Source organism: Haliotis cracherodii, unplaced genomic scaffold, assembly GCF_022045235.1.
Source record: "Haliotis cracherodii isolate W230 unplaced genomic scaffold, xgHalCrac1.p SCAF_13, whole genome shotgun sequence".
Lineage (NCBI taxonomy): Eukaryota > Metazoa > Mollusca > Gastropoda > Lepetellida > Haliotidae > Haliotis > Haliotis cracherodii.
Window position 1 is genome coordinate 7440815 of NW_027266268.1, and position 26980 is coordinate 7467794.

At 44.2% G+C, this 26980-nt stretch overlaps 1 protein-coding gene across 1 annotated transcript in view; it reads left to right on the forward strand.

The window, feature by feature from the left end:
• LOC139459563 (LIM domain transcription factor LMO4.1-like) overlaps positions 1-26980 on the forward strand; it is a 57551-nt gene that overhangs the window by 10574 nt on the left and 19997 nt on the right. The window contains exon 2 of the mRNA XM_071241113.1: positions 5794-6070. Coding sequence (XP_071097214.1) covers positions 5794-6070 — 277 coding nt within the window. The remainder of the gene's footprint in view (positions 1-5793; positions 6071-26980) is intronic.

A 26980-nucleotide genomic window follows, 5' to 3' on the forward strand; every position in this document is an offset into this window, starting at 1 on the left:
CGTTTAGCATTATCCAGCTATGTGAGTGCGGTCTGTATATAACTGAGTCTCAATCTGACAAGGGGCGGTCGGATAGCCTCATGGTTAAAGCGTTCGCTCGTCACGCCGAAGACCCGGGTTCGATTCCCGACATGGGTACATTGTGTGAAGCCCATTTCTGGTGTCCCCCGCCATGATATTGCTGGAATATTGCTTTAAAACGGCGTAAAACCATACTCACTCAGACAATCCAGTGGCCGATATTATGAGCATTACCGGTTGGTACGATGCCACGCAACCAACGTGTCACATGGCCAACCAATTCCAATTGGTTGCCGTAAAAGGCGACTTTACTTGTCGTAAGAGGCGACTAACGGCATCGGGTGGTCAGTCTGCTGACTTTGTTCATACATGTCATCGTATCCCAATTGCGTGGATCGATGCTCATGACATCAATCACTGGATTGTATGGTCCAGACTCGATTATTTACAGACCGCCGTCATATGGCTGGAAGATTGCTGAGTGCGGCGTTAAACAACAAACAAAACAAACAATTCATCAGGTTGCCTCTTTCGACCCGCACTGGTTACTGGGACTTCTAACCCGGAGTCATCACGGGGATAGTTTTGTTATTGCCCGCGTGTACCGGAGCAAAGCGTCGTCCCATCATTAGATGGCGGGAATAGTGGCAATCCTTCATATCAGGTTCCCCTCCGACTTATCAACAGATCGCTCCGTAAATACGCATTTTAGCAGGACTGTTTAACGCGAGCCTCGTTGCATGACATCCTTGTCGGTATAATCTCTGTATTATTTGACAGGAAACTTCGAGACGGGTAAATAGCTTTTAATTACTTTTTTTTTACGCCCAAAGCTCGGCTGGTTTTGAGAGTGCTTGGTTATTACCAAATCTGACACTATCCAAAGCTCTCAGTGTGTTGTTGATGTCGTATATGCTGCCTGACATGCTGTCGGGGATGACGCCGCATCCATATACTCATCTCCGCCGTAAGATGCTTGGTCGTAGTGGTAACGCCGCTTTCAAACACTGCATTGCAACCAATAGGAGCGCGACACTAAGTGCTTTCTTACCAGTCTCGCACAGTCTCGTACATTCTCGTGTAGACTGGATTATCCAGTCGTCCTCGGTTTAATGGAACGCGGGCAATGTATCGCAGCCGCGGTTGCAGGCACAGCTTAAATAGAGATCACAGGCCTCTCGTTTCCTCCTTTAATGTAGTCTTCGCTGTATGCTAGGTACATCAACGACACCTAATTGAGGAAGTGATAGTCAGCCCACGACAAGGCTTTCAGATGAAGTTTCCTTGCGTTTGTGTATTTTCTAAATGTAATTATCATGTTGTTCCATTAGTCTTGCTCGCATCTGCCACATGACGCATTCTTGGTCTACATGCATCTTCCATTCCAATAATTAAAGGCACTGTGCTAATACGTTTAGCTGTCGATATCGATATAGCCTCCGTCTTTTATTCTGATTAAGGCCTGGTCTCGGTTCTCGTGGCCAGAATGTGGTTCCAACGTAGCGACGAGATTAACCCTTGAACACGTAACGGTGCTGCTGACTCGAGCCTTTAGTGTCTTAGTGGTTACCTTGAGATGTCTTAGTAAAATAGCACCCCGGTTCTGTCTTAAATTAAAACCAGGGTTTACACTGTGCGACCTTCAGAATTGTGTGACATTCTACCCGGACGGCGTTGATGGTTGCTCGTGCTATTGATCACTGGTTTGGATGAAAGACGTGTTATAAGTGGCGTGAAACAAGGATCGAACCACGGGTGGTCTTAGGTGCAGCAACTCACTATGCAGTCATTTCAGGATCTATAAGTGCAATAATCTTGAACGCGACGTTAAACACCATTTCACCTCACCTCACCTCACCTCACCTCACCTCACCTCACCTCACCTCGTCTTCCACTACGTGCTATTTGCCTACTACATACGTCACTGAAGTGATGCTCAAACTGATGTTGACTCACTCACTCTCACTCACTCTCACTCACTCACTCACTCTCACTCACTCACTCACATACACACTCACTCACTCACTCACTCACTCACTCACTCACGCTAAGCAGCTTGTGGTTACTCCCTGACAGGGAACACTCATCAAGGCCAAGAGCCGTGATTCGCCTCCTTCCAGATTCAATCATGGCTTGCCCCTTGACCCTTTCACAGTTAAGTGACCAATTAAGCTTTTAGCCAAGGCGGTTCTTATTATCCGGATCAGGTTAGAGTTTAGCCTGGGTTCCTTGACCCTTTCACTGTTGGGTCTCTGTCCACCCATTGCCTTGACAATGGCAGATGCCATATTATAGTTATCATTTTGTGGGATATTATATCCCTTTGTTTGATATTTCTGGACAGGGTGTCGTTTCTTATGTGCGTGTTTCACGTCGACCGCATTTTCACTCCCGACCAAAATGACATTTTTTGTTGTTTTATTCCTGCCAAACCAAACTCCCTGATTTGAGGACAAACTTTGAGTTAGACCTGCTTGTTGAGCCGTGCAATGTAGAGTACAGTGGCAAACTACGATGTAAAGTTATCCGTTTTATGACAAGTCTTCCGATCCTATCATTGAACCCCAGGGCAAATACAGCACACTGTTGTTTACCTCATGGAATAAATTATGCATCACGAGAGAGCTGTGGAGGTGTGTAACATGGTTGTGATGATGAGAGTGTGGTTGTTGGGGGCCATGATGTGTGTGGGGAACCATCCTCTGTTTGGATACATCGCCATTTGTTGCAGCGAACTTTACGAATCGGATCCGTGTTTCAGCTAACACCACCCTGGTGGGATCCCAGCATTGGGCCCCTAGTACAGGGCCCCCAGTACAGGGCCCCCAGTACAGGACCCCCAGTATAGGGCCCCCAATGTAGGTTCCAAGTATAACTCCCAGTATAGGTCACCAGTATCGGGTCCCCAGTATCGGGTCCCCAGTACAGGGCGCCAGTGCCTGGTGTGTGTTGTATGACCAGAGGGATCGGGTGTTCAGGCTCTGTGACTTTGGTGATTGAACCCCAGTGGCGTGAACCGTGTTATCAACCTCTTGTTGTCTTGTCCAGGTTTCGTTATTCACAGACCGCCGTGATGTAACAAGACTGAAGCGTTGAAGAACAGCCAGTCGCTCAGTAAATGAAGGTTAAATATCCGTTTCAGAATTGGTCTTCAGCAACCAATGCTTGTCGTAAGAGGCGACTAACGGGATCGGGTGATCAGGCCCGCTGATTTGGTTGTTGCATGTTATCGTATCCCAATTGTGTGGATCGATACTCATGGTCTCAATCACTGGATTGTCTGGTCCAGACTCGATTATTTACAGACTGCCGTCACATAGCTGGAATATTGCTGGGTGCGGCCTTAAACAAACAAACAAATTGTCGCTCTTTCAACACCACGCTCATTAAATTGTACAGGTTTCAACCACGCCCCCTTTTGACCATCGTTCTTATTTCCTTCTAATATGACTTCGGTTTATGAAAAAGGTACTTGCTGTCCTCCACATACCTCGCACCTGATCGTAAGCTTCCCCCCTTCCTGACGCAGCGAGAACTGACATCTGTCTCTGGTAAATTTAAATTGGGGAACATATGGCCATGATTGAAGTGAAACACGGTCGTCTATGTATTCACGGGTTTATGAACTAACTCACTTCTAAACATTCTCATATCAGATCCCACCTCCTGCGTGAGCTAAACACTTCACCCCCGCACATGTAAACACGTCTATATGTAGCCCTGATGCCCGGATGTTGGAGTAACTAAGTGCGCATATATGTGCTTGTCAACTGGGTAGCGCTTGAGTGTAATAGCGTCGATGTATGCGTCCTGTCTTGTCTCGAACGGTGTCCCCTGATGTCTCGAACACTGGTGTGTCTCGACGTGGAATAAAACGTCGCTGTGTTTTGTTTGTTGTTTAACCTTATTTCACTAGTTCTCAGAATTTGCAGGTAGTCCTACTTTGACAAGACAAACATGGCCACATATTGTCAATTTTATTCAGTTCAAATTGTATTGAAAACTGGTTCAGAATCTTAGCCCTCAAATGCTTCTAGTGAATGAGGACACGGACTTGTATAATAGGTCCGGTGATATAGGTCCGTGATGAGGACTACCATGATTGAATTGTTTCTTGTCCTCAGTCAAATTTAGTTGTCCCGGGTGACGGGCTAGCATGAAGGCTGGCAATTAGTAGGAGCAGTAAATTAACATTTCCCTTCCACTGTTACCGGAGTATCACAACTATAATCTATCAGAACATGCTTCTCGATAAAACACTCACTTAAAAAGCTTTCAGACCTCGATCAGGCTTCCAATATATGTTTTCACGACAGTAAATATTGAAGACGTTTGTGATGAATTTTGAAGTTGACAGAAGTACTTAGAATCAATATTTGGAAACCTGTGTTAAGTGCAATTAGTGTCAGCTTGTCAATCACTGGAGTACATTAAACGGAGATAGCCGGTAGAAGGGTGTTATCAGCTATCATCTGGATAATACATCTTCACGGGGAACCCATCCCCTGGGTTTTGTCAATTTCATTTTGTCCCGGTCGGGATTCAAAGCTATTGTTGGTACCATTTTTATGAAATTGTTAATATATATTTGCCTTTATGGCTTTTATGATCAGCTTTTTAGCGCCCTTAAATTGGCCATGGTAGACATCGGTTCGTTCCGCCCCCTAATTTCGACGCAGGGTTAACAGCAATTATGGCTGTGCAGTTTTCATACTGACCACTGGTCATATATTGTCCTTTGGGACAATTGACCGTTTCCACACCTCCGTTGTTCAACTTAAAGGCGTACACCATTCCCCGCTGTGCCCGACCCCCGAGGCGATCTACACATTGTTCCATTACCATACCTAATTATTTCAAGTGTCGATCCTCAAAGAAACCTTATTCCGTTTTTTACTGCAATCTACTTTTTGATCATACCTATTGTAAAACATAATGTCATTTTAGTTCTTTGTTGTTTTGCTAATCCTATCTTTAGAAAAATGTGCTGCCAGTTTCTTTCATGTTGCCGTTTCCGCCATTTCTCATGAATTAATTGATTTTGGAATTAGCTCGACAGGCGTTAGGATTTTCAGTTGTCGTTCGCTCTCGCGTGAATTTCCTATAGTGATTCTGCTGCCGCCTCGTCTCAGTGTATATGACCGGTCAGTCTCTCACCCCACCCCACCCCACCCCATCCCACGCCACGCCACCCCACACCACCTACGTAGATGACCAGCAGCCCCGCGCATGGGTGGGGGAGGGTTTGTTTGCAGCCTGTGTCTATAGACGTTGCCTACAGTCCCGTCCTTGACGCTGTCTTGTACTATAACATCATTTAGCCACAGCACTGATATGGATATTAACTTGCCGCATGTTGCCTGCGGCGCTACATCGATTGATGCTCTCAATAGCTATTTGTCTGCTATCATTTGTGTTTACTTAAGGGTTAATCTAAACCATTTATCAAATTAACCCCACTCTGTATTGACTAGCGATTGGGGGTAATTTCTGTCGTCTTATGGCGCTGCCTGTGGTTCTTGTTGAGAGACAGAATTTCGACCTCATCCGACAGAAGAACAATGTCAAGGCCGATAACTCTTCTACTTCCTGTTTGAATCATCACCCATGTTAATTTAGTGCAGTTTACACACGCAGTGGGATTTACTTTACACTGATATAACCTATTAATCTTGTCTAATAAAACCATGTTTGCAAATATGTTATCTTGAATCACATATTTCCTCCCTTTAAATTTGCTTTTTTTTTAAAGAAATGTTGTTTGTTTTGTAGGAAACGCAGACAGCAACCAGCTCCAAATGAACGGCAGTTTAGTGTCTCAAGCAACCAACAACCCCCAAGGTAATGGGGGCCCGAACGGAGGGGGTCCGGTTAAAGCGTGTGGGGGGTGCGGTGCGCGCATCGTAGACAGATTCCTCTTACACGCATTAGACAGATACTGGCACACAGGTTGCCTAAAGTGTTCTTGCTGTCAGGCACAGCTTGGCGAAATCGGGACATCGTGTTTCACAAAAGCAGGGATGATTCTATGTCGGAATGATTACATTCGGTGAGTAGGTTGTGGATTGCTTTCGTATTTTGTGACGTTTCAGATCTACTTACATTTCAGATAACCTCCAGATAAGACCGGGCTAGAATTGGCTTTCAGAAACCCATGCTTGTCGTAAGAGGCGACTAACGGGATCGGATGGTCAGACTCGTTGACTTGGTTGATGCATGTCATCGTATCCCAATTTCGTAGAGGGATGCTCATGATGTCAATCACTGGATTGTCTGGTCCAGACTCGACTATTTACAGATTGATGTCATATAGCTGTGATATTGCTAGTGTGGCGTCAAACAGCAAAAAAATAAACAAACAAGCGTTAAGGGAAAAACGTTTGCTATTTGACCCAGTGCGTTCAAAATAAGTTCTCGAATTTCCAGCACACCGCTGTGGAGCCTCATTCACAATTCGGTGGCACCGGGGGATGGTCATTGTTGTGTTGGGCAACTGTGGAGCAACATTTATGTAGGGCTTTAACCTAGGTGTACGGTCAGTTCAATCAGTCAACATCAGCAATCTATTCTATCCCATTAGCTGTCGTAGTGAGCTTCCAGGTGCATTCATTGGAAGGGAAAGCGGTCTCCATTTCCCTGAGTGACCAGCACACTGACACCATCAATCCTAATGGCCACCCTAACTGAACAGTGGTGAACTGCCACATACACCGTCTACTGTTGTAACGGGCGGTGATATATTCTCCCATCACCCTCAGACTCGTGGCTTTTCCTAATAACGTATTTGGAATACTACCCCAGGCATGGAAGTAAGTAAATAAGAAATCTACTTTGCTGAAGCTTTTCTCGATGTAACACAAATAAATTTCAAAGCCGCGGCGTTCTTTCAAAGTTGCTAAAATGGGGCGAGGACTAGCGACTCGTTAAGGTTAAATTTCATCCGCGGCTTGTTCTGCCCCAGCGTGGGGTCTTGGAGAAATATCGCCTTTTCACGAAACTGCCGAGTACGCATGGTTCAAACAGCACTTCAATGTTGGCAAATGAGTGAAGGTTCTTTGGGAAGCAGGAATTATTATCCATTGACAGCGCTAAACCCTGGCCGTAATTATATTCCTTGTCTATTGAAAAGGTTGGCTGAACTTGGAGTAAATTGGATGTCCCGCGAAACCGCTGACACTTGTTTCCGACATGTCAGCATCAGAATCAGACTGACTAGATTTGCTTAATACATAGCAACAACAGATATCCTCGAGAGGGAGGAGGGGGGTGTATGCGTCAGCTTCTTGGTGAAGCATTGCACTTCACCAATGTACTTTTCTATCTACTTGCCGTAAAAGGCGACTACCCTTGTCATAAGAGGCGATCGGGTGGTCAGGCTCGCTGACTTGGTTGATGCATGTCATCGATCCCAATTGCGTGGATCGATGCTCATGATGTCAATCACTGGATTGTCGGGTCCAGACTCGACTATTTACGGACCGCTGTCATGTAGCTGGAATATTACTGCGTGCGGCGTTAAACAACAAACAAACAAACAAACTTTTCTGTCTGACCAGGAAGACTATACAGATATTATAGATTTCCTGCTCTGACGTACGAGGAGATTATGTAAGAAACGAACTTTTGTTAAAGCGAGACTATGGAACACAAAACCACTCTGCTACCCTGTTTAAACTCCCTCGATGGGAGGAGTCCGTACTGGTTCACATGCTGTTCTGTGTTGTACTCATTACTCAGACCTAGTTGACAAAGAGAGTATGGGCGTCGTTTTCATTTTCACGATGGCTAGAATTGATTGATATTAGCATAATCCTCATAATGAAATTGCTTTTAACATCAGTATTTTGGCTGAGTATTATCCCCTAACAAAAAACGTCAACATTGGACAAAAGACAAAGGTTTGTCAAACTCGTACAATGAAGGATCCCTTTAAGACAATAACCGGTCCCCAGCATACTTTTCCTTTCTCCTAATAATGGCGCAGGAACCGCCAATCCATTCCGTTATTACATTGGGTAGCCGGGGCTCTTAAAACGTCCATTTTTAATTATCTTGGCAAACGGTGACGTCACGAAACAATTCCTAATTGAAATATGAGTCAGGGACAGAGGAGTATAATTAATTCCCGTGGACGGTGTTTACCCAATGTCGCCAATTCGGAATTTACTTCACTTTGGCGCAATTGGGCCTGGATTAATTTACCGTGACTATGTTGTCAGCCTTTCGCGTTTAATATTTGTAATGGGAATGAATTTTCCCTTTTACATCCAGCATAATTGAATGTGTCGGTCGTATGTTATCTGGGTGATGTAGGGCTTTAGAGCGTGGATCTGTGCAATAATGAAAAATAGTAGATTTATTTCATGAACGTAATTAGATTAGTTGTGACGCGTTTTCCACACATCACTAACGTCGGAATTACATCTTTTTGTGGCGGAGTTTGAGATATGTCATTTATTGCGACGAAAATACGTTTCATTAAGTGTGACTGTTTGTTAACGAATTTCAACTTAAAAGATCACACAAACTGTCTGTTAGGAAGGAATGCGGGCTTTTCGGCATTAAAACCTCAAACTCACGTTCCATGTATGAATAGCGTTGGTATACTTTTGAAACCTAATGAATTTCTCAGTAAGTTCTGGGACCGCTTCCGTGGTCTAATAGAGCGTCCGCCCGGAGAGCGGTAGGTCCGGGGTTCGATCCCCGGCCGCGTCATACCAAAAGACGTTAAAAGATGGTACTTGTTGTTACCCTGTCTGTTCGGCTCGGAGTCAGTATACTGTGTCTGAGTGGGGTATTCATGTTAAACTGCAGCATGATATCTCAGTGTGCTAGCACTATAAATCGGCATCAGTCGTGACGAGTACAGTACAGGCTGCCACACACACACACGTGTATGCACGTCGCTATATAAGTGCAATAATCTTGGACGCGATGTTAAACCCAATTTCACCTCACCTAGTAAGTTCTGGCAAGCCATGGCACTGGTAACGCTAATTAACAATCTCTAAAGTGACGTAATGAGAAAGATAGCATCCAAGTACACGTGGAGCTTTGTGTGCAGAATTACGCTGCAGTGGAGCCACTGAGTGCGTGCGCATCTGTCAGAACTCGACCCGCACGGCAATGCAGGGGTGAATGCAGACGTCATTCAGCGCCTAATTTCAGAAGTGGAAAAAATAGCAGAAGCGGGAAACGCTGTTAAGAATAGACATGACCTCTTGTGTGCGTCCGTACTTGGTGTAGTTGTAGTCATGGTGGTGAACGTGTGTTGACAGGAAGACTTCTGTGTTATGTCATGCAACAAGCACATTTTTTTATGCCAATTGTGTGATTGGCGGATGCTCCAAAATAGGACAGAACAGGCCTTTACGTGAACACATGGTGTCATCACAGATTTTCAGTAATCCGTTCGTATTTCCACCGCTATTCTGCCTAGTACGCCCAATGGAATCTGTTTCGGCGGATAATCGAGACTGGCTGTTTTATGGCGTTGGCGTTCTATTTTGGTAGAGGCAATATAACTATTCTCAATTTAATACAGACTAGTACAACTCTAGTCTATGAAAACATTTCTTTGAAATAATTGTATTTTATTCTTCAAAAGAACCTTTCCGCTTCTGCTGTTTTGTGGAATCAAGAAAACTAGACTTGGTTTAGTTTATTCTAGACTTGCCTAGGCTTTTAGTAAAATAACTGAGTTAAAGAAGACGGACGTGTTCATACATTTTTAATGCTCATATCTCGAACACTTTGCGAATCCGGGTGAAATACTGGTCCTAATTTTTATGCTTATCTTATGTAATAGTGACGTTGCATGGGGATGGGTTGGCTTGGCTGATTGTGTGTCATCTACCTCATCAGCGTTCACAACATAGCCTCGCGTACTGACTCACCGAGTCGTGTTTTATGATATGTATCGTTTTATCATAAACTCTTGAATTTCAGTTTTATTAACAGTGTTTCGTGGCGCTGAATTATCCCACCCTTCACTCGTCGCTGAAGTCATTGTTCGTGTATCGTTTAGCAAGCGGATATGAGTTTGACACCTCTCGGATAAGAGAGGAAATATGATTCGTATTGCCCCATTAATAACTCTCTGGCTCCCCCGAGTCGCTAAAAAAACTACCGAACAAAAGACAATCTCAAACAACATTCTTGTGCCTGTTGACAAATATGTAACTATTTCATTTGATTGGAGACTAGATTGTGCCTCTCAACTGTTCCACAATGACGGTTTGCACGTATGTGTTTATGAATTTTCATATTTACCATTAGTATATAGAGGGGTAATCGGGCGAGGCCAATGTGTGCCCATCTACAGGCGATCTTCGCACCTGTGTTGTGGGGTTCAGTGACGGGGTGGCAGTCAATATATATTAGTATTGTTACTATCTGTTGTATGCGAGAGGTGAGGCGAGAGTGGGTCAGACACGGCTTCTGGCTTGCCGTGGAGTCAAGGGCGAGAGGGTGTAGTGACATGTGGAGAGAAGCGAGAGGGTGGGGAGAGAAATAAGAGGCGAGAAGGTGACGAAACGTGGGGAGAGAAGCGAGAGGGTTGGGAGAGAAGTGAGAGGCGAGAAGGTGACAAGACGTGGGGAGAGAAGCGAGAGGGTTGGGAGAGAAGTGAGAGGGTAGGGAGAGAAGTGAGAGGCAAGAAGGTGACAAGACGTTGGGAGAGAGTGACGAGATTTGGGGAGAGAAGCGATAGGGTGACGAGAAGCCTCGTCAGGAGAGAGGCGGGTGTGTGTCGAACACAACTACTGTCACGTTGATGAAAGCTGCCATTTTATCTGAGACGCTGCGAATTACGACGTAAGGCTGTTTCCGATCGATACCCCAACTATTGAGAACATATTTAGGTTACGTTGCTCTACACTTTCATCACACACCCCTCACAGGATCCGAAACTGGACCTTAACGGCCACAATATGCGTGTAAATATGAATCTTGTCATAAATGTGTTTTGTATCACAGCCAGAATTCACGATTAGCCAACATTACTCGATCTGATAGCAAGGAATAACTCAAGACGTTCCTTCAGACGAAACGATCATAACACGGAGATAAATTTGATTGCGTTCTTGTAGTGTTTCGTGTATATCGGTTTGAAATATAATCCATAACAGGGATTGAATTAACTTGACAAGTACGTGGTAATGAGAAGGCTTGTGGCCAGTCCAAATTGGGTGGTATTCACCGTTGATTATGCTATTGTTCTGACAGGAGCGTTTCTCGGGGGATAAGGCATAGCGATACACCAGTTGAGGCGAGAACACCGCGAATCTATTGCCATGTCGTAATTGACAGCTTCTAAAATTACACTACATTGAAACGAGAAAATAAGCTCGGCGTGTACAATGTCTCGAATTGGAAACCCGAACAGTTTGCAAATTACATTCAACGTAGTGTCAATAAATTGAAAGCTTACGTTTAAATTGAAACGGTGTCAAGCAGACGGCGATGTCAATTACAGTGTGTGCCTTCAGTCGTGGTCCGGGCCAGGTGAACGCTGATGCGGCCCCCGGCTAATTGCCGGGGAATAGATCGACGCTTTTGCTGATAAACCCTCGTTACACGGGCGGTGTGGGACTTGCTACTGATCAGACAGGACTGTCACAGCCGTAATTAAACAATCTGCTTGTTACGCCATATTGTGTCGTCTTGTAAATGGGAAGAGGAGGTGGGGGATTGAGGCGGGAGGCGAGGTTTGTGATTGGAGATTGATGGGAGTAAGATTGGGGGAAGATGGGTTTGCGGGAAGGTGATTGAGAGAAGGAAGGAGAGAGGTTGGTGATGTGAGTGAGTTGGGTTTAACGCCGCTCTGAACAGAACATCAGTTAGTTGACGTCGTATTGGCTTAATGTTAGAGGAAAACACAAGGTAGTCCAGGTTTCAGACGTTTGTCACTTTGGTGAAACACGAGCACGGATACAATACTGACAAACCTAGAAACATAATCGGGTCTGGGATTCTAACCAACGATCACAGGTTTCTGGCATGTCCAAGGGACGCAACTCTGCACAACGAATTAAGGCGCCATAGACGACAAGCATCAACCAACCAAAGAACCTGACCACCCGATCCCATTAGTCGCCTCTTACGTCAAGCATAGTTGCCTTTTATAGCAAGCATGGTGTAGGATACCCGAGTATTTTCCCCACAATGCGTATATCACAATCAAGGTGTAGGATGAGGGGTATATCATACACACCTCAGCGGGCACAGCCATGCTGTACTGACAAATGTTAGCAGGGGAATGAATGCCATATTTCTAATACACACGTCCGTTTGTGTTCTAAGACCACTAGTGAAGACATTATAGTTCAAGCATGAGTTGGCTGCTCTATGAATAGCTGTAATATTGCTGGTGGTTCGTAGCTTCGTTATTTTACTGTATATGATTCTCGTTGTGTTGATATTTATCAGATAATTATAAAGTTTATGATGTAGTACATGGGACACATACTTTTGTGTGTTGGCTGAAGGTGGCTAATGTTGTTTAATAACAGTTGAATAAGAGGAATGATATGGGCCAGACAAACCAGTGGTTAAGAGCATGAGCACCGAGCCACAAAGTGGGGGTGTGAGTGAGTTAAAAATTAACGTCACATCGGCATTATTTCAGGCATATAGCGACGAGGGGGAGGGGAGGGGTATGATCACCCAGGTCCCCCAGACAAACAAGTGGCTGAGAACATGATCACCGATCCACAAAGTGGGGGTATGAGTATCCCGGTCCCCAAGACAAACAAGTTGTTGAGAGTATGAACACCGAGCCACACAGTAGGGTTTTTTATCAATGTTGTGGCCACCTGACTTCGTCGTCAATGGAATGTGGAGGACAATGCAGAAATATGTCCTGACCAGGTACATAAACGAGATTCTCGCGTCAATATTCGAGATTCCCGCGTAAACACGGAAACAGCAGACGATATTTGAGTCAATAAAACGTTGATGATCAACATACATGGCGAGGCTGCTGAGCCGGAATGCCTGCTGGGTTTGGAAGGGAGATACTGGAATGACTTCGTCATCCATCGAAAACCGTGTAAGAAAAACCGAGGATCACATTGTTCATCTTAACCAATGTGTTATGTACACGAGTCATTGATCACTAATCCCAGATTTTCTTCTAATTCGTTGAGTTGCGACCTTATTAGAAACGTGACGTATCAAATATAGTTCACATTGTGTCGACGAATAATGGATGGTTTTCCCACTAACTTACATAAATGGCTCTCGTGTCTGGTAACTGTTCATTGTCAAAGACGCAGTCTATTTAATTCTTCGAAGGTGGTATTACTTTGAATTGTGATTAAATGTTACTTTCATCCCATTACAAATGCAATTTGGCGGTGGATTGCAAAGGGAGATAATATGACTGACACTGAGTTCCGAAACAGCATATTCTCAAATAACTTTGAAGTGAACTTTCCATTCCGTTGCGTACTATTCATAACAAAACACGCCTTTATCAATGAGATGTTGGATAACTGTTTAAATTTAGTATTCTCTGGTGTTGATAGCTGATAGGATGAACTAACGCTTAGTCTCTGATTTTGAAAAAAACACAAACAACTCCATTTATATTTGAAAGGAGTCCCTTGACTTGCTTCATTTAGGGCTATAGCATTACCGTATGGGCTGGACTGAAGCAAAACATATATATATAGTGACTGCAAGACAGTCTAGGGGATGGGGTAGCATGATGGTTAAAGCTCCCCTCGCTCTGAACACCGGGTTCGAATCCCCATGTGGCAAAATACGTGTGACTGTAATAGTGCTCGCTCGCTCGCTCGCTCACTCACTTACTCACTCACTCACTCACTTCAGTGACCGTTCTTGCAGCTCTGTCGGATTCTCTCCCCATGCCCAGTTGTCGTGTCATGGGTGAAGGTCATTACGTCACTGATTGGCCACTATAAAACGGATAGTTTATTGTAGTCCGGAATCCGCCATACTTAACTTCGTGTTCATCACGCCATATCGAACCAGACTCACCCGTGTTAACAACGGTCAGTGTCCGGTCCAATCTCAAACGGGACCTATCATTAACCGGGACGATGAAAACTGTGCGCTGGCTGTGTGCTGATGTGTCTGAACCTGGCCAGCAAGGGGGCCTCGGGGATGACCAATCGTCTATCTTGAAGCATCTTCTTCAAGTCAGATCGGGCTGCGTGAAAGATGGTCACGGCTCTCGACAACGTCGGAACGACTTCAGGTAGGAGAGGTTGATCCTTGAGGCAGATGTTCAGCATCTCAAAAGAACCGTTACCCTGGAGGAGCAGCTTGTTTTTCTCACTCGTGACAGGTGTGTGTGTCTGTCTGTCTGTGCGTACCAGGGGACACGTGGTTGACGTCTACGACAAAGGCGGCGTAAAACCCCACTCATTCAATGAAGGGGGAACATTCCAAAGAGACCGAATATTTTGATGTCAAATTCACATCTCCATTAGATCTGTCTGATGAAACTAAATAATTCCCCCGGTACGTATCCGTGGATGCTGGTGATGACACTGAAATAATCTGACTCAACTGACGCCTCATTCTTTGGTTCAGCGTTTAACGCGTTACATTTTTGGGGACATATGCGTTACAGCTACGCTCCCCATTGCTGTTCACAGTCAAACGTATGCCAGACGGTGCGATGTTTTTATCAGCCACGGGCAATTGTCATACACACTCTATACATGCTGAAACTAAACACGTCTATTGAAAAACGCGATAAGTGTCTAATTATCTCCTTTCGTCCCTATCATATGGACTGTCACGAACTAATATATGGGCAGATGGACAGGTGGAAGGCAGGACACGGCAGCCATGATAAACGATCTTCTTTCAAGCAGCTTGAATGAACAAATAAACATAACTCTCGCACGAGCTGTTGATGTTTTACCATTGTTACCGATTTGCCTTGAAAGGGTATCTTTGGGTGTTCATCATAGTGATAAATGTTTGAATGATAATATATACACAATGGTTAAGGCACTACAATGAATTCACCATCTGGTCTTTTCCGTATAATGGTTTTTACTCTGAACATGAAAGACAGTGTTTGATTGGTCAATTTCCTCTCTACACTGTTACAGTGTGTTGGACAAAGGTTTGTCCGCTCACAGTTGGTTCAACTTAACGGATCAATGAACGAGCGTGCCACACTGCAGGGTTATACGATATAGATTCGACAGTGAAAGTTTATGACTGTTTGTCGAGGAGTATTCCACGTTGGGAGAAGATTCTCAAATCAATGGCCGAAATTTCATTACAAGAAGGTGAACGACGTACCTGTCGTCGTCAATGGAATGTGGAGGACAATGCAGAAATATGTCCTGACCAGGTAAATAAACGAGATTCTCGCGTAAATATTCGAGATTCCCGCGTAAACACGGAAAGAGCAGACGATATTTGAGTCAATAAAAGGTTGATGGAGTCTCTTTGTTCTCGAGTGGTCTGTCACTGGCGGCTGATCGCCATATGTCCGTGAATCGGCTTGACCATTGGACGCAGATTGCTAGGAGAATGCCCTGGCCTAATTTGATTAAGATGAGATAGCTGATACATTATCCTTCTCAGTGAAGTCTGATTACTGGAACTGATAAGGAGATTTAGCCATGGCCAGGGCGTTGTCACTTCGTCAGGCTCAACGTATTACTGTACATTCGTGGGTTGTAAAATCGGATACATATCATTATATAGTGATAGGACTGACTGTGATGTGGTGGTCATATTGAACGTTCTGTAACTGAGGGGGATATGGCTTTGGGTGTGGCCCCAGTGGTGAGTCTAGGCACGTTCCTCGAGATAGCCACATGGTTAGTGTTGTTGCTCTACAGGCGACTGCGACCGGGTTCTAGTTCCCGTGGAGGTACGGTATCGTACTCCCGTGGGGGATTCGGGGCAGGATATGTCCCTGATACACCACGCTTGTCTTACAGGACTGAAATTAAACGTTACACTGCGCTCACTGTTTGTTTGTTTGTTTGTGTTTGTTTAACGCCACACTCAGCAATATTCTAGCTATATTGTGGCGTCTGTAAGTAATCGAGTCTGGGCCAGAAAATCCAGTGATTGACATCATGAGCATCGATCCACGCAATGGGGATACGATCAACCAGGTCAGCGGGCCTGACCACCCGATCCCGTAAGTCGCCTCTAACAACAAGCACTGCACTCATGTGTCATCGCACACCAGTGATGTGAGTGGATGTTATTCATGTGGTGGTTTACTTGGTCCAGAGTATAACGTAAAACAAGGTTTACTCACTCTCTGACTGGCACTTATGCTCCGTCATGCAGGTACACAACATTATGTACGATATTATGCCGATGCGACTTTAAGGTTTAACTGTCTAAAACAATCCCCTGAATTACAAGAGTCTTAAGGTAGAATTGCTTTATTTGACGAGTGTCCTCTTCTGTTAATCCATTCCATCACACGATACCATGTCTGGCTTGGACGTCTCGACAGCTGCGTTAAGACTTGGTATCATCATTAAATGAAACAATTACTGAAGACGATGTCGCAGCGAGGGTACCAGTAACCTTGCCAGTGTGAAGTCCCACGGACTTGCGGTCATCCATGCCGTACAGTGAAAATATGTGAAGATCCGTTCGATACGGATTTAATTAATTATTTCTGAGGGTCCTAATCAGCCTCTGAATCCACTTCTGGTGATCCATGCCGTGATATTGGTGGAACATTGCTGAAAGCGGCGTAAAACCACATTCACACCTGTGTGAGATGTTTCACGTGAGATTTATATGACGCTTATACAGTGAAACACCGATAGTCAGGATATTACGTCTTGGGGATTGATTGCTGAATGCCTACACACAAAGGGGTATTACTTGATTAACAGACAACTATACCGCCCAGATATCCGAGGTTATCGGAATTTGTCCCGCTTCCAAATGATGGCGTTGTCAGAATATTACAGTATTTCGGAATTGGGAAATTACAGAATTGCAATGTCGACGACTTAACTCACTCACTCACTCATTGGCGGAGAATGTGAAACTGTATATTCACACAACAACAATGGATTCGTCCAACAGCGACCCGTGGCCTGCTCGCTTGTCGGGTGAGGTACGCCGATATTGATAGCGAGCGGATCGAACCACTCGAGGACAAGAGCTGAGGAGGGGCGAGAAATGCTTTTCCCTGATTACAGGAAATGGGATATCCATGTTAAATCATTTCTCCTTCCACTCGATGGAAAACAAACCTTACGGTCGCCATCTTAATTCGCCGGAATACATGAATCGCGTTCAATGTTGTGATACCGTCAATGTGATGGAGAGTCTGTTCTGGACAACGCAGCCGCTGTAGCCGTTGTGACAGCTGTTGTGAAGGCTCTGCTTTGATGGCGTGACGTCTCAGTTGATGCGGCAAATTCACATATTTACTACCGTTGTAAGTTCAGAGCGGGAACAGCGCATTAGTATTGTCGAGTCGTTTTATGGACGAACATGCTTAACAAGCTATAAACATAATTGATCTGGAATGCGTTCTTTGACAACTTCCCGGTTCTGTGGGCAAGTCTCTGGTGTCGTGGGCAACTCTCATGTGAGTCCACGTCAATGATCTTCAGTTGGTCCACGAGTTTTGTCATGGCACATTACCCAGGATGCAGCGGGATCAGGCCTTCGACTTTTCCGGCTGTATTGAACAGAATCTTGTTCTTGCTGCTGCTTCTTTGGTCTTAAGAGTGGGAAATGTGCCTTGTTGGGTAGACGAGTAATAATCGACAAACCACTGGTTGATAGTTTAAGCGACTATCGACGCCGTAGAAGAATGGCGGCCATAACACGTGTTAACGTCATTCTACAGAGTTGCGTCCCTTAGCTGTGAAGGTCGTCCAGCTTGGCTACCACCTCAACAATCAAATCACTCTGCAATATTCCAGTTACGTAAATCTTGATCTCATCTTGATATTGTGAGCAACGATCCACGCCTTGAGGGTATCAAACCATGTCACTGAGCCTGATCACCCGACCATTTTACTCGGCTCTGTATATGTTGTTTGGGACCTATTCTAACCCGTAATCCCCACGGGGAAGGAGGTGGGGGGAAGGCACCTACAGATACACGTGAAGCAAGAGGGGACATCCGTGTCTGTTCTTGTTAAACTCCCTCTATAAACAGTTTGGGGCGGCCGGGTAGCCTAGTGGTTAAAGCATTCGCTCGCCACGCCGAAGACCCGGGTTCGAATGTTAAGGGTGTTAAGCCGATTTCTGGTGTCCCCCGCCGTGATATTGCTGGAATATTGCTAAAAGCGCGTAAAACCAAACTCACTCACACACTATAAACAGTTAGTTGTAAGACGTCAACACAGTCAGTGGTGATCGTGAGCTAAGATGTCAAATTCCGGTTCTACCTGATGATGTGTCTAGGTTAGTCAGCACAATACCCGTGAAGAATCCGAGGTAGAATAGATCTTCAGCAATCCATACTTGCCGTAAAAGGCGACTATGCTTGTCGTAAAAGGCAACTAACGGGATCGGGTGGTCAGGCTCGCTGACTTGGTTGATACATGCCATCGATCCCAATTGCGTGGGTCGATGCTCATGATGTCAGTCACTGGATTGTCTGGTCCAGACTCGATTATTTTTACAGACCGCCGTCATATAGCTGGAATATTGCTGAGTGCGGCGTTAAACAACAAACAAACAAACAAACAAACACAATACTTAGACTGACGTTTAGTCTCTGAAACTCTATCATATTGATAGAAACATACCGTTATTTAAATTGAAAAGGAGATGAGAATTCAGAACCTGTCGAAAATCATTGCAGTCAGGGTTTGACGGAAGGGAAACTGATATTGTTCAGATACTGAGGCAGACTGTACGCTCCGTTCTCATGGGTTTCACCGAAGTGATAAACGTCAAACACTGCATCACTTCTGGATCTGGTACTAATCGAAGCTGACACGCCGAGATGTAACTGAAATACTGTTCAAAGCGGCGTTAAACCCAACTCACCCACTCACGGTGTCACTCAGCTGAAGCACCATAAACCAAGCATCTCTTACAGTCATATTGATTTGCTTCTACGAGCTTACTTTTTAGATAAAATATCTTTCATCCCCGAAACATACATTTCTTCGACCTGTTTACTTTCTGTGCGTTTGAGAACTCTCATGAGCCTGTACTTACTTTTTTCCAAAGTAAATAACTTATTATATAAAGCGAGCTAGCGCGTGTTGGAAAACGCAAGCACTCTTCAAAACCACCCCAGCCTAAACACCGCGAAGGGTTAACGTTGCCATCCTTAATGAGGTCTTAAATAGGATTTGCTGAAACTTTTAAGTTTTTCATTCAGGATGCAAATAATCATCTCGCCTCTGTACGTCGACTTAAAAGACTATTATTTTTGCTTTTTGTGACTTTGATGAAATCAGAATGTATCTTTATGATTTCTTATCAAAGTAACTGCAGGCTTCTTCATCTTGCTGCTGGATGTATGCTAATGCGCGATCTGTGTAAAAACGCTCTCCGTGCACATTGACAGGTAATTCGAGTAGCGCCGAGATTATCTAGCATATTGCGACAATACTTACGCACTACTCGAACGAAACTCATCATTTGGAGCGTACGTGTTAAACTTTGCCGTGTGTACTGCAACGTTTGGAAGCTAAAATTTATCAGGTCTTGTAAAGTTCTTGAAAAGTTAAATTTGTTGAAAATATCTTTTAGGTATAGGTGAGTAAAAAGTATTTAAATTTCTTTCCAATTCCCGGGTTGAATTAAGCGAGCTTGATTGAAAATACTTGTTAACCTGAAGCGATGAGTTTGAAAACTTTGAATAAGAAATGATCTTTTGTCGGAACAGTGGTGAATTGGTGGGAAAGATTAGTGTTGATACGCGAGAGAAATACCCTCGCTTGTAACTCGCCAGTCTACGATCTATCTGCTGTTCTAGCAACTGAAAGGGACATGTGTTACAACCGGTAGCCTCTCCACACGTCCACATCGACTGAGAGGAAAGTAAAAATCCCTTGATATTTGTGCAGAAGATCACTTGTAGTCTAGCAGGTAATTTAGAGAGATACTGGGTCCCCAGTGGTGTAATTAGTCGAAACCCGCTAGCTGGCTAACGTTCTTCGTGAAGCTCGTGCTGCACGTGGAGCTAGTCGTCTGCTAGTGAAACCGCGGGAAAAACACGTCTGATTTCTTGGGCGATTCAAAAGTTGATGAGGGTGATAAATCGAGGCTCCTCTAACAGATTCGATCGGTAGGCATCAATTCCTGAGCTACACGCCGTCTAGATCAAAAGACTGGAATCCCGAAGATTGAGCAGATGGACTAGTCGGGACAAGCGACCCCACACCTTCACAATGTAGCTTTGTGATAACGCGCGACCGCCAGGTGCTATGCCACGTTGTATTGAAGGGAGGGGGAACTTTAGCGGCTGCGATGGGTGATCAACAGATTAGGGTGTATTTACTCGCAATAAAACTTAGTAACTATTGCACTGTGGGATAGTCCAGCCTTTGAAGTTAGTCATATTACTTTTCGTTTCTTTGCTTCAGTAGGATTGGATGTTTAAATTTCCTTAGTGAATATCCTATATTGGAGCAGAGTGAATGTATCTACTCTCATGCTTAACCTGCATTCTTAGGGTAATAGAAATTTAGTGATATTCAAAACAAATCTTCCTAGATATTGCTTTCTGGACATTCATGCTCCTTGATTTCAAATCTTCGTCTTGGCGTTGACTATGAAGACGATTATCTCATACGACGATGGCATATTTGAATAACTTCGATGTTTAAATATTCCCTTTAAATGCTACAGAAGCAATCGAAACAACCGCCACACAGATGTTTCGAGATTGTTTTGTGTGTGAAAGAACATCACGTCGTGACGGTATCTGCCGAAAGCAGCCGAGCGTGACCGATGACGACCGATTAGCCGGGTGGTTTCTGTACCCCTCAAATCTGATATGGGACGGGGCAGCTGGTGTTTGGTATGCCTGAGCTGTGTTTACGGTCCGCGTTCATCGCTATGTAGTATTTACTGCTCCCCATGTGCTCATGCGTGTCAAAATAGGATGTCAACTGAACGTGACGACGCGCGTCGGAAGTTTTCATGGCAGTAAAAGGATAGCGATAAACTTGCCGTGTGCTATTAAAGAGCGGTTATGAATTCGGAATTCAAATTTTAGTTGAATGACGATGAAAACAGACGGATTTTATGGCTTTTATTGGTTTTATTGGTCTTGGGGCAAACGTATTCCTGGATTAGACCATCCTGTGTTGTCGACGTTGACGACGGGAATGCGCCCGCCGCCATATGTTAAGCCTTCATATGCTTGTTCTGAATATTGCCTGTGCAGTTGGTTCAATGTCTCCACACACAGCAATCTTTCATCGACCCATCTATGTTAATCTGTTCGTGGGAGAGTTTGGGTAGATACCGTACTAAAACAGACAAGAATGAGCATGGCTTCACACATTGTACCCATCTGGGGAATCGAACACGGTCAAGTACTTTCCCACTCGGCTACCCCATCTTCCTTATCATTTCAGTGTGCATGTTTGAATGTTATAAAACTTACTTGTTACATAGAGATTAAAGTGGTCGTGTTTTATAACCACAATTCTTTCTTGCATGTGAGTTAATATTTAACGTCACATCGGCGAGCAAATGACATATTTCCGACCCTTGTTTTTAACGTCGCATTCAGCAATATTCCAGACGACGGCTTGTAAATAATCGAGTCTCGACCAGACAGGACAGTGATTGATATTGTGAGCATCGATCCACGCCGTTAGGGCAATATTCCCTATCATGGACCCCTTCAGAACGCCTGTGTCCGCTTTCTTGCTGTTGTGTTATGTAATAACATACGACTCTACCACCAAGAAGAAAGTCAAGATAATATTTTAAATGCAATTCGGTTTTTTTCCTTGATCTATGACATTAAAGACACTTGTTCCCTACCCGTTATGATAGCTTAATTGCTTTGCCATAGCATGATTCATTCATCAGCGCCGCCTTAATGAGAAAACGATATAGGAAATTTGAATTGAAATATTTATTTTAATGAAAGCCACTAAGTGATCCTTTTTAATAACATTTCTTTAACAGAACAAATCGGAGTCGTTTAAGATAATTGTGTCTTTTTTATAGAGCTTCATTTTTGTGGTTTTCATAGAATATCGAGGCGTATTATGTGCATGGAAAACCCGTGCGGCAATATGAACGGACTGTAGGAGGGCGCGACTACGGGTTGGCTTGGCAATTAAAATGTTCGCTTGTCCCCAGAAGGCCCGGGTTCGATTCTCCACGTGGGTTTATGAGATGTAAATTGGAGTGAGGGGGGATTTGAAAATAATGATCATTGTTTATTTGTTCTAGAAGAAAGCAACACCGCCTTCAGGGTCCTCGTTCGAATGAAGAATCTCTTCCCTGTGTTAGAGGGGCGGTCGGGTAGTCTAGTGGTTAAAGCATTCGCTCGTCACGCCGAAGACCCGGGTTCGATTCCCGGCATGGGTACAATGTGTGAAGCCCATTTCTGGTGTCCCCCGCCGTGATATTGCTGTAATATTGCTAAAAGCGGCGTAAAACCATACTCACTCACTCACACCCTGTGTTAGAATATTAGTCCAATAAATCTAACCTTGATCCATACTTAGGTTATTAGATTAGGATCGGAGTGTCTAATAAAGAAGGAATGTTGTGCTATCTGTGCCCGTCTAATGAAGAGTTGTAGGGAGCTAGTACCAGACTGATTTATACAACTGCACGGGCCCTGATATACGGGCGATCGTATTGTCCTGCCAACACTTCATGTTTAACACGGCCTAATTTAATTTCTAGCCACTGTGGTTATTGCGATCATAAAATGGATTTGATTTGTGACGTGGACATTAAGTGGGGTAAAACTCAGTTGTAACTGGATGTTTTTTAATAAAACAGATCTCAACACGTGGTTAATAAAAAGGTATTCTTTGATAGAGAGTTGATAAAGCGTGCAGTTTTAATCAATCCGAGTCGTATTCTCGTCAACGTTACGAATACCCCGGGAAAGCTATATTAAGTCTTGTGAGAAATGATGTCGATATGGTTGTCACTGTGTGATTTATTCCACGATTTTCAAATTAAAGGTCGTGATGCGATGTTGTGTTGAACCAATGATATCAAGTCTCGACCGTTCGCCTCCACCCGAGTTGATGGGGGTAGCACCTCTCCGTATCCTACCAACTGCGGTATTGGAGGGGCCTGTCTTTACATAGTAAGGACTTTCAGGAACTTTGTCGCTAGTTTATCGTTGAAATCGTCTTCTATTATTTGCACAGTTTAAAAGATCCGGCGAAAGCCATACATTTCGCTTGTCACAACGCTTAATAATTCTCATATAAATTGGGATTTCATTAATTACTCTAGACTTTTGCGTTTGTTTTGCCTGCTTAATAACCCCGAATGAATCAATTTGATTTTCGCAATATCAAACCCAGTTGGGAGATAGGACGCAATAAACGTGCCAGGGTTGGAAAATTTGCCCAACAAAGGATATTAAAGTGTGCACAAATAAAGCATCGGGCTATGGCCACTGGTGTATTTATTTTAATTAAATTTTCTTATTTATAAAGGAGGCTTTTCTGCTCGGGTAGGGATTCGAGTGCGTCAAATTAAGAAGAATTATTGAGATTCGACCAGGAGGTTTTCTCTCCCTCAAACCACTTGATCTAAATGGATCTAAATAAGTCCACCGACGTCCATCCCTTCAAATGAAACATATTAAACGATTGAAGAAAGAGACGTATTTACGGACTTGGTGACCTCGGGCCTCCTGCGGCCCATACAGCACAAGTGACCAATAGCGGCCAATTTAGGTGAGACATTTCGCCCCAGCCGACAAAAACCGCGGCAAATTGAATTCTAGTGAAGCTGAGTGAAACGGCCGTCGTTTGATGCCAGAGACTGTATTGGAAGTTCTTGGAATAAACGGGGATTAATTGCATTAATTCACAACCAACAAGTTATTAGCGCGGGCCGAGATTGGCTGGTGTGACGTATTCATAAACTTTCCAAATGGCGGGCTTGGAGGGGTAAACACAAGGCTACAGGTCATTGAGCAGCTAAATAAATCATTTCATTAAATTGAAGCAAGCGGTCAATTAGCTTTCACCATCTTCAAACGTTTCTTATCAAGGCGTTCGTTATTTAAAGAAGCAATTTTCAGCGTCACCTGATATGGCGGGCAATGTTACGTAGGGGATTTAAAAAGCCTTTGATAACTAAACCTTACTATTTTCAAGGCAAGTGCCCCGGGCTAAACTAATTGGACATACGGACGCTTAAAATTCACTCGAATTGCTTTTCTCAGCTCCATAAAGTAGGGTTTTTTTACTATCTTTCTTTCTACGCGTTGATATACGTTGTCGTGAGGGCAGGGCAGGTTCTCGCCTTCCACAAGGTCGGCGATTTATTAGCTTGATGAAGAATGAACTGTTCTAATCTATTTGTGGAGGGCTTGTTACTCGTCGCGATAAATCGTAGCGTGATTATGAACTGATTGAATGTTGTTTGCTGTCTTGCTTTAAATCTCACCAGCGAATATTTTTGTTACTAATTTACCTCTTTTTAACAAAGAACAATTTGTACTCGTGACAATCCTATATTGAAACTTCTACTTTATGAATTCGTTAATTTGAAATGATAAAGAAATAGGTCGGGTTGAAAATGTATGGGTGTTTGCGAACGGTAAGTTATTACATGTAGTTCATAAGAAAAGAAAGACGGATAAAACCTGTAAACATCTGATTATGTATAAAAGTTTTAATAAATTCGTTCTTTTTTTACCCCGTGGAGATTCCGGGTACGAATAGATAGGTTCCCAGCAACATGTGCTTGCAAGGGACGACTGAACGGGTGGTGAGGTCCAGGGACTTGGTTGATTGCTTGTCAGTGCAACCATCCCAACTGGATTAGTGTTCATGATGTCAATCACCTGATTGTCTCGTCCAATTACAGTGACTCGATTACTTACATACTGCCGTCATATAGGTGGAATATTGCTGAGAGTTGCGTTAAACGACTATCTCTAAACTTAGCGTTGTTTATTGAAGAACGTGTGTAGAACCCACTGGGTAGGTGAGGACTGGACTGATGATGAGGGTCGGGGCACCCAGATGAATGTGTGAAACCCTGCCCTAATAACATGGATTGGTGCTTGCACTGACAACCACTTGCGATCACAGATCGTGATATAGTTTGAATAATATGACCGGGACATAAACGCCATTCCTACCACAAGATCGTGGCAAAGTCCCCGACTGTATTGGTCGGGGCTGTTCGCTACACTATCGACTTCACAACACGGCGGTAGAAGAAATGGAATAACGTCGTCTCGCTAAAAGTACATATATTTGTATTTACAGTAAGTTGTGTTCAAATTCGGCCACCCATTAGTAAAACGCTCTCCACACATTGGTTGTGTTGAGTGAAATATTCATACACTTTCTCTGTCGGGGTGTGTTTTTTTGTGCTTGGAGTATGCTTGTTGTATGACAGGCCGGCGTCTAACCTCTCCAGACGTGTAATGGCGACTTCCATTACTGGGAGAGTGTACAGGACCATTACGAAATGAAGTACATTATGGCTATCGCTACTCTTGAGTTGTCAATTACAAATATGGAAGCCTCTGCAACTTGCTAATGGAAACGGGGAAAAAACCTTGAGTCGACCCCGGCCGCGAGTGTTATTATCCGTTGCTTCAATCATGTCCCATATGTAATGGTATTCTCCATCATCATAAACTGGGCACTGGCAAACCTGCAAATTCATTTTCTTCATTGAGCGGGGCTGCCATTCAACGAGAGACTGGTGTAACCGTAGCGGACAGCTATACAACCGAGTGATGAACACTCGCCCTGCCCGATATAGTGAAATGGTGAAATGCGATGTAACGGTGCGTCTTACGGTTAGATGTTTTCAAATCACTTGGAAGAATTTAGCGACACCGTGAGATATTGTCCTTAATGAAATATTATTTGATTACCCCATTGTGGGACTATTTTCGTCTAATTTCAATTATACCTATGTCTATGTTCTTAGGATTCAAACGTTCCGGAAAGTAGAGTATAGAGAATTATGTATGTCCATTAAAGGGGCTCTCCGAGTGGTTATTAAGTGCTGTAGTTGCTATTAAAATGATCGCGACCGGGGTAGGGGGCTTTATGACGTAGTTTGTCGTACCCGACGGCGTGGCTCGATGTCCTAGCCATCGGTCAACGATGTGTGTTTCGGGTCCGATCACGATGTGTGGTGTATGTGAAAGGTCCTCCGTGGCATCGGAAGTAATAGTTACAGCCTATACGGGCACGTAACACGCATACAATGTTGTGACAAGTCTCTGATCCCCTGTCAGTGTGGAACGTGATAACATGTGTATTGCGGAAGTCCTGCTTGAAGGGCCATAATCGCACCCTTGCTAAGCCGTCATCGTCATGTTGTCTGTCTGACCAACGTGGCCACTACGCAGTGACGATGTCGGCGACCAGACGCCGTTGCTGTGGGTGGTGTGTCAATTTCACTTGATACCGTAAGCTGTAGTGGATGATACAGTATCCGACCCCCAATCCAATAACCCGCTGTAATAACGCCACAAACGAGATACCTAGCTATCAGCCGCCGGCACCTATAGGCACAGATGAAGATCAAGAATCTCCACCATTGAAATTCGAACGCCCTACTTCCACAGAGTCGATAACATCGTAACGTAATGTCCACCGTAATTTGAGAAATCGATTACTCGACAGTTACCCCGTAATGCCGCCTCCCTACCCCGCCATTTTTCTCGACCCAACCCCTCCCTCCCCCCTCACCCTCCAATTACGTTGTATCTACTCGATACACGAACAATCTCCTTGGCGGCGATATCCGACTCCAGCAGGTTACTAGTTGAGAGAAATCAGTCTATTCCCAATGCCCTTACCCAGCTTGC